The sequence below is a fragment of the Hoplias malabaricus genome, chromosome 1 (genome assembly GCF_029633855.1).
Source record: "Hoplias malabaricus isolate fHopMal1 chromosome 1, fHopMal1.hap1, whole genome shotgun sequence".
Classification (NCBI taxonomy): Eukaryota; Metazoa; Chordata; class Actinopteri; order Characiformes; family Erythrinidae; genus Hoplias; species Hoplias malabaricus.
The window spans coordinates 5,199,755-5,212,961 of record NC_089800.1 but is presented as its reverse complement, the minus strand read 5'-3'; the positions used below and the strand labels follow the sequence as shown (position 1 = coordinate 5,212,961).

Below are 13,207 nucleotides of genomic sequence, written 5' to 3'. Positions count from 1 at the left end.
TTTACCTTTCAAACAACATAGTTCCTCACTCTCTTCGAATGCACACTGACTCTGTTCAGTGTTTAATGACCACTACTTCTGCACTTCTTGACTGCTTCAAAATCTTGATTTCCCTTAATATTATTATGATTTAGTGATTACTGTGGCTTTGTATTGCGCTAATTTTATATTTCTCCTTTCAGTATTCACCTTGGGCTTGTCTCTGACGGGGTCTTTGTTCAGTGGTATCAAGTCTCTACTCCTATCTGTGCTGGTGAGGACGTATTTTCTGAACAAAATGACAAGGCACTTGCGCAAGTCACTCTGGAGAACAGACTCAGCTAAATTCCATGAATGTAAAAGCAATACGTAAGTGGCTTTTTCTCTGCACATAAGACAGATCAGTTGTAGTCTATGAGCCATTAAGTGCTGTATTTTTATTCCATTTCTCCATTCAGTGTTGGACATGCTGTTGTAGGGTATTACAAAGTTAGCGACACTGCTAGGAGACTTGTACCAGAAGACAATGGCCTTGATTAGGTCCGGCTATCCCGCTGACCTTGATTATGTTTGACAGCTAGTTTCACCACATTTTTTAATTGAAAGCACAGAATATGACAGACGTTCTCGGATATGGCCATTCCCCGCCGTAATTCCAGTGATTCAATGTGATTGGGAAAGTAATTTTTTAGGTGTTTGGAATGGCACACGTCCACAAAAGAAGCTAATGACTCTTCTACAGCTGGAGGAAATCTGGGAGACTTATGGCTCTGTTCTGCACTGTAGTCGCTCTCCCACTCAGTCATCAGTCCATTCACTTTGATGCAGTGCGCTGTAGTCACAGGGGAAGGGCACAAATTATTCGCCCTTTAGGAACCCGCCCTCTCTGAAATGGTGTCCATGCAATTTGTCGGCAGTTTCCCCATTACGCCTTTGTTTCCTCCATCTAGCACCTTACCACATGTGGATAGGGAGGAATGAAAAGTTTCCAGAGAACGTGCCTACAGTCTCAGAGCAACAGTACAGCACATGCTAAATGCTAATAGTCATATCAAACAGTTATTACAAAAGATTTCATACTCAAACTTGAGAGTGGGGGACCACTGTTCTTAATATTTCAGAGTCATTCCTACTCTAACACTATGGTTATCATCATGTAGTTATGCTAGTTTTTGTCCAAGTGATTTAATTATAGATTCTGGCCTTCTGTTTCTCAAACCTTAGTTTGGATTTAGCATCAAAGGCTTGACCTGGAGGACTAGATTGCAAAATGCTTCTTCTATCCACTGGCTTTAGTTGAAGAAGTCATTTATGACAGCACACACACCAGCATTTTCAGAAATGGAAGCTGGCTACAGTTAGCATAGCTACTCACAAGAAGGGAAACACCATCGCATAACAAATGGAGATGAATGAAAGCACCAAGGGCGTAGATTTGGTCTTGACATTAGTGGGGAACCTTTGGTGATGGGAATCTCTAACCAGGAGTTTGCTCCCTTGGTGTATCATTGGTCCTCTAATGCTGAGAATCTTGGTTGGTTTCTATGCAACCTCTGGCAAGTTGATGGTTGTGTGTTTAGGTTCAGAAGGGTGTGAGGTATTCACTCGCTTAAGGGCAAGGCCACACTGTTTCTCCAGTTTTGAGTTCCATAGGGCGAGAAATCACATAAAGACAAATTAGCACTATTCCTGCAGGTTGGTTTGTGTTCCCCAGCATGGAAGATATCCCTTTGCTCAAGGGCAAATCCGCTTTGTTCCCCAGCGGGCAAACTGTACCTTTGCTTAAGGGCAAGAACTCCTTGTTTCACATGATTGGAGTTTCCCCCATTTTTAACTTCTGAATTGTAGATCCCCGACATACACACACTTAACCCTCAGTTTCTGGAGACAGCAGGAAGAAGAGTTTCATTAGGAATGTTCTGTGGGTAGTAAGTAAGGAACAGGAGCATTATAAACAGAGGTGGAAAATGGAGTTACAGTGAGTAGAAAGCAGAAGCGCTGGTGGCTAGCTCCGCTATCATTTTATTATCTTTTAAATTCATAATGAGCTTTGCGTTTCCCTAACGCTGTAATGTTTTATCTGTAAACATCCAGAGCATCAGCACAAACTCACGCTAACGGCTACAATATGGTCCTCCTTGTTTCCCTCTGGGCTCAGCGCTGTCTCGAAAAAGCAGAGAAATGAAGAACAGCGGGGGGGAAGTTTTTCGAAGCTGATTAACCCTTTGAGTCCTGGGTTTTCTCACTGCAGTATGGAAGAGCTTGGCATCCACAGAATCCAAACCTAATGTCTGGGTTATTTATAAATAATAAAATCCAACACAAATTGTAACTACACAAAAAAAACCTATGTTCATTTATTAAATATGAACACATCATGAAATCTCATGAAACACTGACCGTTTAAGAGTAATCACATCTTCTATAGATCTGGGGATCCTAAACTTTTTTGAAATATTAAACATTTCCATTTTATCTGCTCCACAAACCATAGACATGCACTTTGTAGTTCTACAACTACAGACTGTAGTCCATACTTTTGTTAGCCCTATTCCAACTTGTTCCTCAATTGACCGGACCCTCCCACAGGACCCTCACAGTTAGATCATTCTTAGTGCTGCAGTGACACTGACGTGGTGGTCCTTTGTTAGTGTGTGTTGTGCTGATATGAGTGGATTAGACACAGCACTGCTGCTGGAGAAAAACATTGGTTTATGTTGGCATTGTGCTCCTAGTTGCTTTTCTCAAGGCCTACAGGGGGTGCTAAAAGCTGGGTATACTCAAAAGGATTATTTTCTTTGAAAACAAGGATTTCAAACCACGTCATTCCCAATCATTTTTGGGTCCAAAAGCGATGAAATCAATTAAGCGCTGGATATCATTGGCTAAACCAGGTAAGTGCATGCTTACTTGTTGTTACCTCACAGGCTCCTAAGGGTTAATTCCTGTGAGGTTGACTAGCACTGTTTTGATGCATAAAAGCCTTTGGGCACCTGATTTGCATACTCCGTTGGAAGGGTCGCATTGTGTTTAACTGCAACACTCCATTCAACACATCCACACGCACAAAACCAGCTCTGCCATGCACACGTCACACTGTACAAGCGCTTAACGCCTGGACACTTCCATGGAAACACTCCGATTGTTCATGGTTGAGGATTGAATGCACCGACTATAAACAGCACATTCCATATAAATATACCATACCATAAAACATTGTGGGTGAAAAGTAACAACATGAAAATAAAAGCCATATCACACACACACACACACACACACACCAAAAAAAAAGGAAGGTATAAAATGGAGTATATACAATACAGAGCCATGGGAGCTGCAGCACTCACCGTGGTAATGCAGGACGAAGAAGCCGCTGGTGCTGAAGTCACTGTGGAACTTCAGCAGGACGTGGTTGGACGTGCTGGACACAGGCTCCTGGGTCGAGCTACCGCTGAACTGCCCGATCTGCGGAGAGGCCTGGTCTGGTCCGTCCCTGCAGGACGCAACAGCAGAAGATAGAATTAGAAAAGGAAAAGAAGAAAAGCTTGAGTCAAATCCACACAGACCACACTTTAAAAGCCTTTGAACAGAGGAACAGAGGAACTCGATTCAGTCAAGTGCCCCATGAGGTCAGCACTAACACCCAGGGACTCCAGAGTAATATATACAGTATATATATATATATATATATATATATATATATATAGACAGAGAGAGAGAGAGAATAACTGAAGAGAAATTAGATAAAATAAAACTGGGAATAAATAAAAAGAGGATTTGAGGTGTGCTGATGTTAGCATTTCGGTCATTTTCATGATTAGAAACGGCTAGTGCCTTTTCTTTTTAACATCAACGTTTTTTTTTCAAAAAACAACAAAACAGAGAATAATGAGAATAGCATGAACCTAGTTGAAAATTCATCAATGTTTGAAAGTCTATGCAAGTACTGAGCAGAAGCTCTTACCCAACAAATAATGTAGACAGTTACATTGTTGACAGGTTCCTAGCTGCTCAAAAGGCTAAAAACTAGGGAGTGACACCCCATGACTTTGAGCCCTTAGATCCCAAACGTGGGTTTGGAAAATGCAGGTTTCCGCCACATAATGATGCATTTAATTTGATTTGCAGGAGCGCTAATGTGTTGCACAAGGAGCAGCTGCCTGGCATTAGTGTGCAGTGCATTAGGGAAAGCATGGCGGCGGCAAAACAATCCACCTGTCAGCACCACTCGGATGAAGGCTGGCATACGGAAGGCTTTGACACGGAAAATAGCACGCCGCTAAAATTTAGCCTTGGAGTGAACACAATTAAAGCTTCCTTCTAACGGAAAACAAGAAGAACATTAGCAAACGACCTTGAATTAATTGGATTTGGAAAGCAAAATATACCGGAAAGCAAGCTTGGAGGGTCTACCCTTAGAAAGCCCTCTTAAATCTGTCTAATCTAATCTAATTTAGCTGAAAACCCTCCGAACACCTCTGTTCTAACTCCACAATAATACACTGGAATACACCAGGCACTCCACACACTAGGCTTTAATGGGAAGTAAAAACTGGGGAGCGAGGCACGCTGGCGCTTGAAGAGAGTTAGCAGTGCAGTCTCCCACTTACAGACACCCTCAAACACACTGGTGGCAAATTAAAGTAAAAAAAACTTTGTGAAGTATCTTAATAAGGTGTTGCACACACTACAATCCACCACTGGAACTATTCCTTCAATTATAGCTGCAGTCTAGAACTTCAGTCCGGAATCAACTATAGATCTTCAACTGGGTTGATATCTGAGGACTTTGAAGGCTGCAGCATATGATTTATGATCATTTTCATACTCATCAAACCATTCCAGGACCCCTTGACCCCTCTGGGTGGGTGATTCCTTATCCTAGGAGAAACCACATCCATCACGATTGAAATCAGCATAGCATGTCAGTGACACTTAGAGTAACGTTGTGTTGATTAGCAGGGACCCCTCCCTGATCTTTGTTGCTCTGCATACTTTGTTAAACCTCTTTCATCCTGTTCTTCAACAATCAGGATGCCCTCATAGCAGGTATGATTGGGGCGGTGGATCGTTCTCACTGCTGCAGGTGTGTTGGTGTGTGTTGTGCTGGTATGAGTGGATCAGACACAGTCGTTGCTGCTAGAGATTTTAAAAGCCCTCTGTGTTATTGCAAGGCTAAGAATAGTCCACCAAGCTTATGCAGTCCTGTGTCCACTGATGAAGGACTAGAGGATGACCAACATAAACTGTGCAGTGACAGTTTAACATACCACCACCACATCAGTGTCACTGGAGCACAGCTGTTCGGTGGCCCCAACGGAATCCTGATCAAGCTACACACTTTTAGGTAAATGCACCCGCTACTTGAATTAGCCGTTAGCTCACCAGATAGTGATGTAGTCGTAGGTGGGCTCGGTGTTGAGCACCGTGAAGTTGATGCGGATGCCGTTGCCGGGGGGAACCCTGATGGTCCACACGCAGTCCTTCAAGTTGGGGTAGACATCTGGATGGCCGGGGGAGTAAATAGTGCCCTCCAGAGTGGTGAGATTGCCCCCGCAAAGTGCTGCAAGCACAGAAGGACAAAGACACACAAATGTCAGGGGGGCTCTGTAGCACCTTTGTGAGCAACACATCTACTCTTGCTCCGACGGCCTGCTGTGTGCTGAAGCGAGTCTAGTCTGGACTTTGGGTCTTGTTTCTAAAGGTCAGAGCACAGTAGCTAAGCGACAAACCTGAGCCACACACGGCTACACACTTGCAGAAAGTACAGTAAAGAAAGTGTAACAAAAAGCCTTTGATAGCAGTGCTCTGTCTACACTGCAAAATCTCCAAAGTTCAGCTGGAAATGCTTAATGGCAGCTGGCAGGGGCAGACCACGGGCTCCGGGCCCCACGAGCACTTGATAGGTCAGGTAGAAATGCAAGGACTCCTTGTGATGCTAGCATTTCTGAGGCAAGTACCCCTTTCAAATTTTGTCAGAAGATTAACAAACAGCTGCATAGGTGATTAGCTGTCTGGCTAAACATTGCTCAGCACAGCTCTTTAAAGTGTAATTAATAAACCTTAAGTATACAAACATTACTCACCACTACCCTCTAATTGTGTTAAGAACAACACTCACATAAAAGAAAAAAACATTGCTCACTGCCCTCCTCTAAAGGTGTTATTAACACACATCAAATAAACAAACATTGCTAATTGCAGCGCTATAAATATATTATTAACACACATCAACTAAACAAACAGAATGCTAACCTCGGAAGGGTTTATTAACACACCTCAAATAAATAAACATTACTCACTGCTACCCTCTAAAGTTGTTTTTAAAAAAAACCGAATAACAAACATCATTTACTTCTGCTCATAAAATAAACCAACATTATAGAATACCAACCTCAGAAGGTTTTATTAACAAACATCAAATAAAAGAACATCACACAATCTAATGCCCTCTAATAGCGTTATTAAAAAATATCACTCACTTTAAATTAATCAAAAACTAATTCGGTGGACTGAAAAGTTGTGTTAAAAAAGCCTAGTTCATTTGTTTGTTTGGTCATTCGTCCATTCAATCAATCAATCATTCAATCAATCAATCAATCAATCAATCAATCAATGTCAGTAACTGCTTGCCAGAAAATACATTTCTGGCTGCATTTTACACAAATTTTCCAGTCAGTAACTTGACCAAAATTACTAATTATCAAAGCTCAGACTGAGGTCAATGAACTGCTGATGTTTACCTTCGCAACGAGGCACCTGGTGGTTCCAGTTCCTGCTGACCCCGTGCTGACAGGTGAGTGATGCCTGACCCAGAAGCGTGTATCCCGGCTGACACTGGAACCAGATGGTCATCCCCACGCCAAAATCACTTCCGATCACCTGACCGTTCCTGAAGGGCCGGGGGTCGGGGCACCTCTGGAGCTCGTAAGCTGTAAGTTGAGTGTTGAATACTGGCAGTTAGCACTTTATACTGAAGGTAGTTCCAAGTTGCAGTACAGTTTTCAAGTAACATCTAATTAAAAGCTGACAGAACAAGAACAGAGCTCAAGACACAAGTTAATTTCTTTTAAATTAGGAGAAGTTCAGTAAACTAACGCGTTTGTACAGTGCAGTTTTCTATTCTATCATAATGTCATGGCTATTTACAGCCAGCAGTGCAGCACAGTGGGTTAGATGAGTGGGCTCCATGACTCCTGGAGAAGGCCTTCAACAGCCCACATTGTTAGCTGTAATGTAAGAGGTGTGATCGCAGGTGGGAACTGGCAACACTGTAGCTGATAATTTGGTGCATAGCATAACACAGCTTGTCGTGTAGATGTTTGAATATATATGTGCCAGACATAAAGATTAGCTCAACACGAGTAAATGAACTCCAGATGAAACTGATTCTCCTCATATGCCTCATAAGGACTCTCCTCATATGCCTTCACTAAACTTCTCAGAATGGTTCACCATGGCTTTTTAATGCCGCCATTTTCTGTCTCTGTATGTCTACTCTGCATGTTCTCCACCCTTGATATTCATTTTTAGTCTCCGTATTCTTCCATTGTCGATGGTCACTGTTGTCTCTGCCTAGGTTCTGTGCCATGTCTAGGATCTTTTTGATATGTTTGGTTGTTTAAGTGAAGCGTTTGTGTCTTCTTCAGGTTGTGGTAATAAAGCAACTCTCACTTCAACTCCTTCCCGTCATCAATCTTACAAATGCAAGATTTTCTCAGTTCTTAAATTGAGATGAAGTCATGAAGCTTTTTGGAACTTTTATGGGAGTCGTTTCTCACTTGTGGCTCATGAAAAAACAGGATAAAATCTTGCTGAAAGTTCAGATTCTACATTTTTAGAATAGACTGCAAGACGTTTTATTATGATTCTGAATGTGTTGGAAAGTATAGCTCCAGTGGAAATGTATCGATATTGCCAGTGTCTGAGCATCAATTCTCTATATTTTGTTTTTGTTGGTTCCTCGATGTCAAATGAAAGTCTCTAATGTTCACTGGGTGAAAACTGAAAACTTGACAAACAAAAATGTTCCAAAATAAGAATTCGTAAAGAAATACTCTTCCATTAACTCATCCATTAGCTGAAGAGTTATTGCTTTGGAGATGAACGTTTCAGGTCAAAGCTGATTTATACTTCTGCGATGACTCAATGCAGAGTCTATGCCGTAGCATGTGCAAGTGCCTTACACCATTATGAGGGACTATACTTTTGCATCTGATGTCTACATCACTCAGTAAAGCACTAGGGCTGAATCTCAAATAACGTCCTCCACTAATGTAGTGCACAGTGTAGTGTGTAGTAGTTTCGTAGGATTAGTTGCATTATCAATGAAGTGTACTATTTCAGGGGTAGGGTGCTTTTTGGAACAGAGTGCAGTTTACATATGGTGCCAGGAAAGAAACAAACAAAATGCTGGCAGTTTTTCCTGCCTGGTTCCAAGTATTTTTTCTGGATGCGTCTGTATTTTCCCCAACGTTCCAACGTTTTATTCGTCTTGTGATGCTTAAACCAACATCTGAGGAAATCTGCTGTCTGTAGTCTCTGTAGTGTGGAGAAGAGGAGTTAATAGTCCTGGACTTTCACACTTCAACTTGATCTATGTTCATCCAACAGCGGACCAATCGCTGTCATCGTGGTCTGCATCGATGTGATGTGTAGCTAGATTTGTGGGGTCAGGCTACAGCATAGGGTATAGTGGAGGCTTTGTGTCTACGCAGGACCTACGCATTGCTTATGGTATGGGTTTGATGTATAAACAGTAAGTAATAAGCACTGTACTAGACACATTTTTGCCTAGTTTACCCCTTCTTCATAGTTTCTTCATGTTTTCTCAGTGTGTGTATGGTTTGATCATTGTCTCTCTCTTTCCTCATGTCCTCTGTCTCTGCTCCGCTGCCCCTTTGTCAGTTCCCACCACGTTAGATCGTTCCCAGTTCCCACTATCGTCCTTTCCCTTTGTTCGTAGTTGTCTTGTCCTCGAGCACTATAGGAGTCTGGCTTTCTTCCTGTTTACTTGCTCTGGTTTCGTTTACTAAAGCATGTTTCTTACATCTTGAGTTTGTAAATAAACTCTCCCAAACTTGCATTCAGGCCTCCAGTCTCTAAACATTAGAGTCTACATGAGTCACAAGGTCTCGAACCTCTCGGCTCAGCAAGGATTAGTCTGTATTTCTCTTAAGTACATGCAAATGAGTAAACATAACTAGTCACTACCCATCTCTGATGGAGCTAAAACAGGAAAACAAAGCTTGGGGATATTAGCTTTGCTCAACCTGGGGTTTTTACTCCTGGCCTCCACACCTACACACCCCTCGCATAACACCATGTACAGCATAAATCCGCATGAATATGCATGAGGCCTCGCTGCTCTGCATATACTCAACTCAAACACACGGGAGGCGGGAGTTCAAAAGTGAAAATGTTCAATAGCGCCTCACGCTGAGGATAAACAGATATAGATCCCAACTCTGGGAATATATCACCAGGGTCAGTATGAAGTGTGACCTCAGCTAAAGCTGCCACATCCAGAACCTTAACTATAAAGCTACAGATGTTGTAGATGATTACGAAATTATGCATATTTCTATTAATAATGGAGCAACTTGGTGGAAACTGCAGATAACACACTTTCAAACCCATACCACATTTGTGTTTACAAGATAAGTTATTATGATATAAATATGATAAAACACTCCTATGCAAATTAATTGAATGTAATCAACCATAACATCAGTATGTCCTATTTGTTTCTACATTAACAGTCCATTCTATCAGCTCCACAGTCTACACAGGAGCACGTTGTAGTTGCTCTGCATACTTGAACACTCTTGAATCGTGGAACTCACCCTCGTAGGTGATATGGAAGCCGGGTTTGTTTTGGGAATAGTCGCTGTGGAAGAGGAAGCTGGTCTCATGGGTGGTGCTGAAGAAGGAGTCCGGGACCACGGAGCCACTGAAGCGGTCGATCACAGAACCGCTGTCCAGCGTCCCACTCCTGACCTCCAGGTAATCATGCACTGCCTCGGTCGAGAAGTTCAGGAACTGCAGATGGATCCCTGCAGGGACAGCAAACGAAGATGTCAGTGGAGAAAATTACACTGCTGGAATCTGCTGGGATGAGGTGTCAAAACATCCACGACAAAACTAATATCTTCTGACGCATCACGCTTGGAAAGAACTCAACTCAAACGTCATTCAACGTCATTTGACATTTGTGCTCTTGAGTGTCTGCTGTGTCCTGTGCTAACTTTGAGTGCTCATCTTTACAAACTACTACTAAGTCAGTATTATTAAGTAGCTCAAAATGCTTGGAGGAGAACACTAACTGCTACAAACTTTACCCACTTTCTAGGTCACCATCGACTGGCTTCTTTAAAACACTGAAATAAATAAAATATCAGTTGACATCTAAACACCCTTGGAGCGGAACTATAATGCTAATCCTTGTCATCCAGTGAAAGATATCTGCATAGTCTAGCATCCCATTGACCATCATTCATTGTGAAGTGACCTTAGGCTAAGGACAGCCATTAAACCTTCACCTGATGATGATGATAATGGTGATGATGTTAGTTCCTAGTAAACAACCTGCACAGCTTTAGCAGAAACTTTAATTCTTTAATTTGTCAATTGTTTTTTTTTAAACAATATATTTATGCGCATATGCAAGCCATAAAAAATGTATATATGACATCACAATTATTAAGTTATTACAAAGTATTTGTCATGCGCTACGATGCTAATTTGTGAAAGGTGAGTGAAGCGTGGGAGTAAGGGGAAACAGAAAAAAAACTTTATAAATTAAACTGACGGTGATGAAGAAAATGATGATGACAAATTGCTCGTAATAAAGCTCGTAGCTGCAGCTATAAGAAAATTAATTTTAATAGACTCTTCATTTTCATATCTTTATTTATTTATTTATTTATTTATTTATTTATTTCCAACATTAAATATTGGGAACGGTAAAGAAAAATAATATATATAATTATAAACAAATCATTAAAAAAATAATATAACTAGATAATAAGCTGTTGAAACAGGCAGATATAGAATTAGATAAATGAGAGAGAGAAAGAGAAAGAGAGAAAGAGACAGAGAGAGAGAGAGAGAGAGAGAGAGAGAGAGAGAGAGAGAGAGAGAGAGAGAGAGAGAGACACTGACCGAAGCCAACAGGGAGCTTAACTGTCCAGTTACAGTCCAGTCCGCTGGGGTAGTTTCCAGGGAAGCCGGGGCTCAGGATGACTCCACTCAGGTCAGAGAGGGATCCACCACACTCAGCTGGACAAGAACACACAGCACACATTTACTCTCAGTACTACTGACCCCCCCAACTTTACAGTTCACTACAGTGTCTGCTCTCCTGGGACACCTATAGGCTACACACCACACTCCTCACAGACAGTGACCAAAACAGGGTTTGAACCCCAGGACCCAGGAGCTGAGAGGCAGTGACCCTCCCTGCAGTGCCACTCTGCCGCTTTACTGTACTCCTCCTTAGTTTTGTTTTCCATCCACGTTCATTGCTAATGCAACATCCATCTCATAAAGCCTCCAGACTGTGTTTTTTCAGAGTATTTGCATTATGTGAGAGAGAATTCATTTGCACATATAATGCCAAGCTCATTGTGTTCCTCGACTATATAAACAGCTGCATAACATCGGTTAATAATGCGGCATTTAAATGGGCCCAAAAATCTCATTTGGCGGAGTCTGCCGCCTTCATTTTGAGGGTCAGAGGGAAAATGAAGCTCTGTTACATTACGTCTTAATGAATTTTCAGATGAACGCCAGCAGAACTTACTCGACTCGTGGGGCTCATTCGGAAGTGACTCAGCTACAGTAGAAGAGTGAAATATGGCACTGTATATGCAGTGTGTATCCTCCATTTTGGAATTGATTTGCTATTTACTTTGGGCAAGCTTCCCATTGATTTCCAGATGACTGGACCAATGGAAATGCTCTAAAATTACATGGTATTAAGTCTGGTTACAACACTGTAGCTTAACATCGGCTTTCTTTTTTTATAAAATCATTTATGCAGTACTGTGTAAAAATCAGAACCTGCACTATATTGAATGTCCTGTCATGAGGGGTAACACAGGTCTGATGGTTCAACCACAAACCTAGCCCCCTGGACTCTGTGGAACCCCTAAACCTGTAGGCGGGAACCTCTTGCGAAAGAAAACTCCAACAATAATCAACGGAAATGCCTTATGGCTTGTCAAATGAGCAATCTTTAGAGACCACTATCAACTCTCCAGGGGGAATTATAGAATATAAAAAATATGTTTTTACTCAGCTGGTAGAACTTCCCTTCCCAAAGTCAAGTGAACTTGTTTTTCAGGTTTTGCGGTTTGCAAGGCATTCCCTCGCTTAAGGGCAAGGCCTCCCACAGAAGTCCTCACCACAAGTTCCCACCTTTCAGGTTTCCAAGTTTCAGCAGATGCTCTGAGTCTGGAGGGCCAGATCTGTGGTAGCACAGGCAGAGCAGGGGTTCTCTTGTTGCATGTCCAGTCCAAATGACCTTGTGCATATATGGAATTCATTAAGTTAATGTAAAATGACTGACATATTAAATATAATATTATGTTGGGTGTTGTGTATCTAGGATTTTGGAGGAGTCTTGCTGCATCTCAGTGGTAAGGCCCATGCAGAAATAATGGTTAGCATGGATGATAACACAATTACTGGCCCAGAAAGACCCAGACACTTCTCTACACCAGTAAGGGTCCATTGGTCAAGGCTCCCAAGGGTATATCCACTTACATCTGTAAGAGTTGCTCAAAAAAAAAAAGCATCTGCCCGATGCCATAAACGTTTATGTAAGAACAGAACAGAACAGCTCTGAAAAACAAGACTCAGCAGCCAGTGAGCATTTGAAATATGGTGCAATGACCCAAACTGGACAGCAGGTAGTATTCCTGGACGTACGTCTCTGTGCTTACTTGTGCATTTTTTAGTAGCAACGGCATGACGAATGGCCACTTGGATTGCTTGGTATCCACTAGCCGTACTTTACAGCAGCTAAATTGAGTTGTCGATACAGCACATTGAACTGTCCATTTAGAGCGGAGGAACACAGATCAATTTGCCTTTTCACTGCCACGTCTGGGGCCCACAGCAGTAGAGGGGGAAAAAAAAATGAAATGCATAAAAGAACAACAAGCTCTGGGTGCAATGTTTCCAAGCTGGATTTCCAGTGAAGCTGGGCAATAACATGGAATAG

At 42.0% G+C, this 13,207-nt stretch overlaps 1 protein-coding gene across 1 annotated transcript in view; it reads right to left on the bottom strand.

Annotated features, from left to right (window-relative positions):
- Window positions 1-13,207, bottom strand: part of csmd3a (CUB and Sushi multiple domains 3a) — a 287,911-nt gene that overhangs the window by 67,580 nt on the left and 207,124 nt on the right. Inside the window, 5 exon segments of the mRNA XM_066676154.1 lie at window positions 3,327-3,472; window positions 5,365-5,542; window positions 6,723-6,911; window positions 9,825-10,034; window positions 11,143-11,259. Of these exon segments, the coding sequence (XP_066532251.1) occupies window positions 3,327-3,472; window positions 5,365-5,542; window positions 6,723-6,911; window positions 9,825-10,034; window positions 11,143-11,259 (840 nt within the window).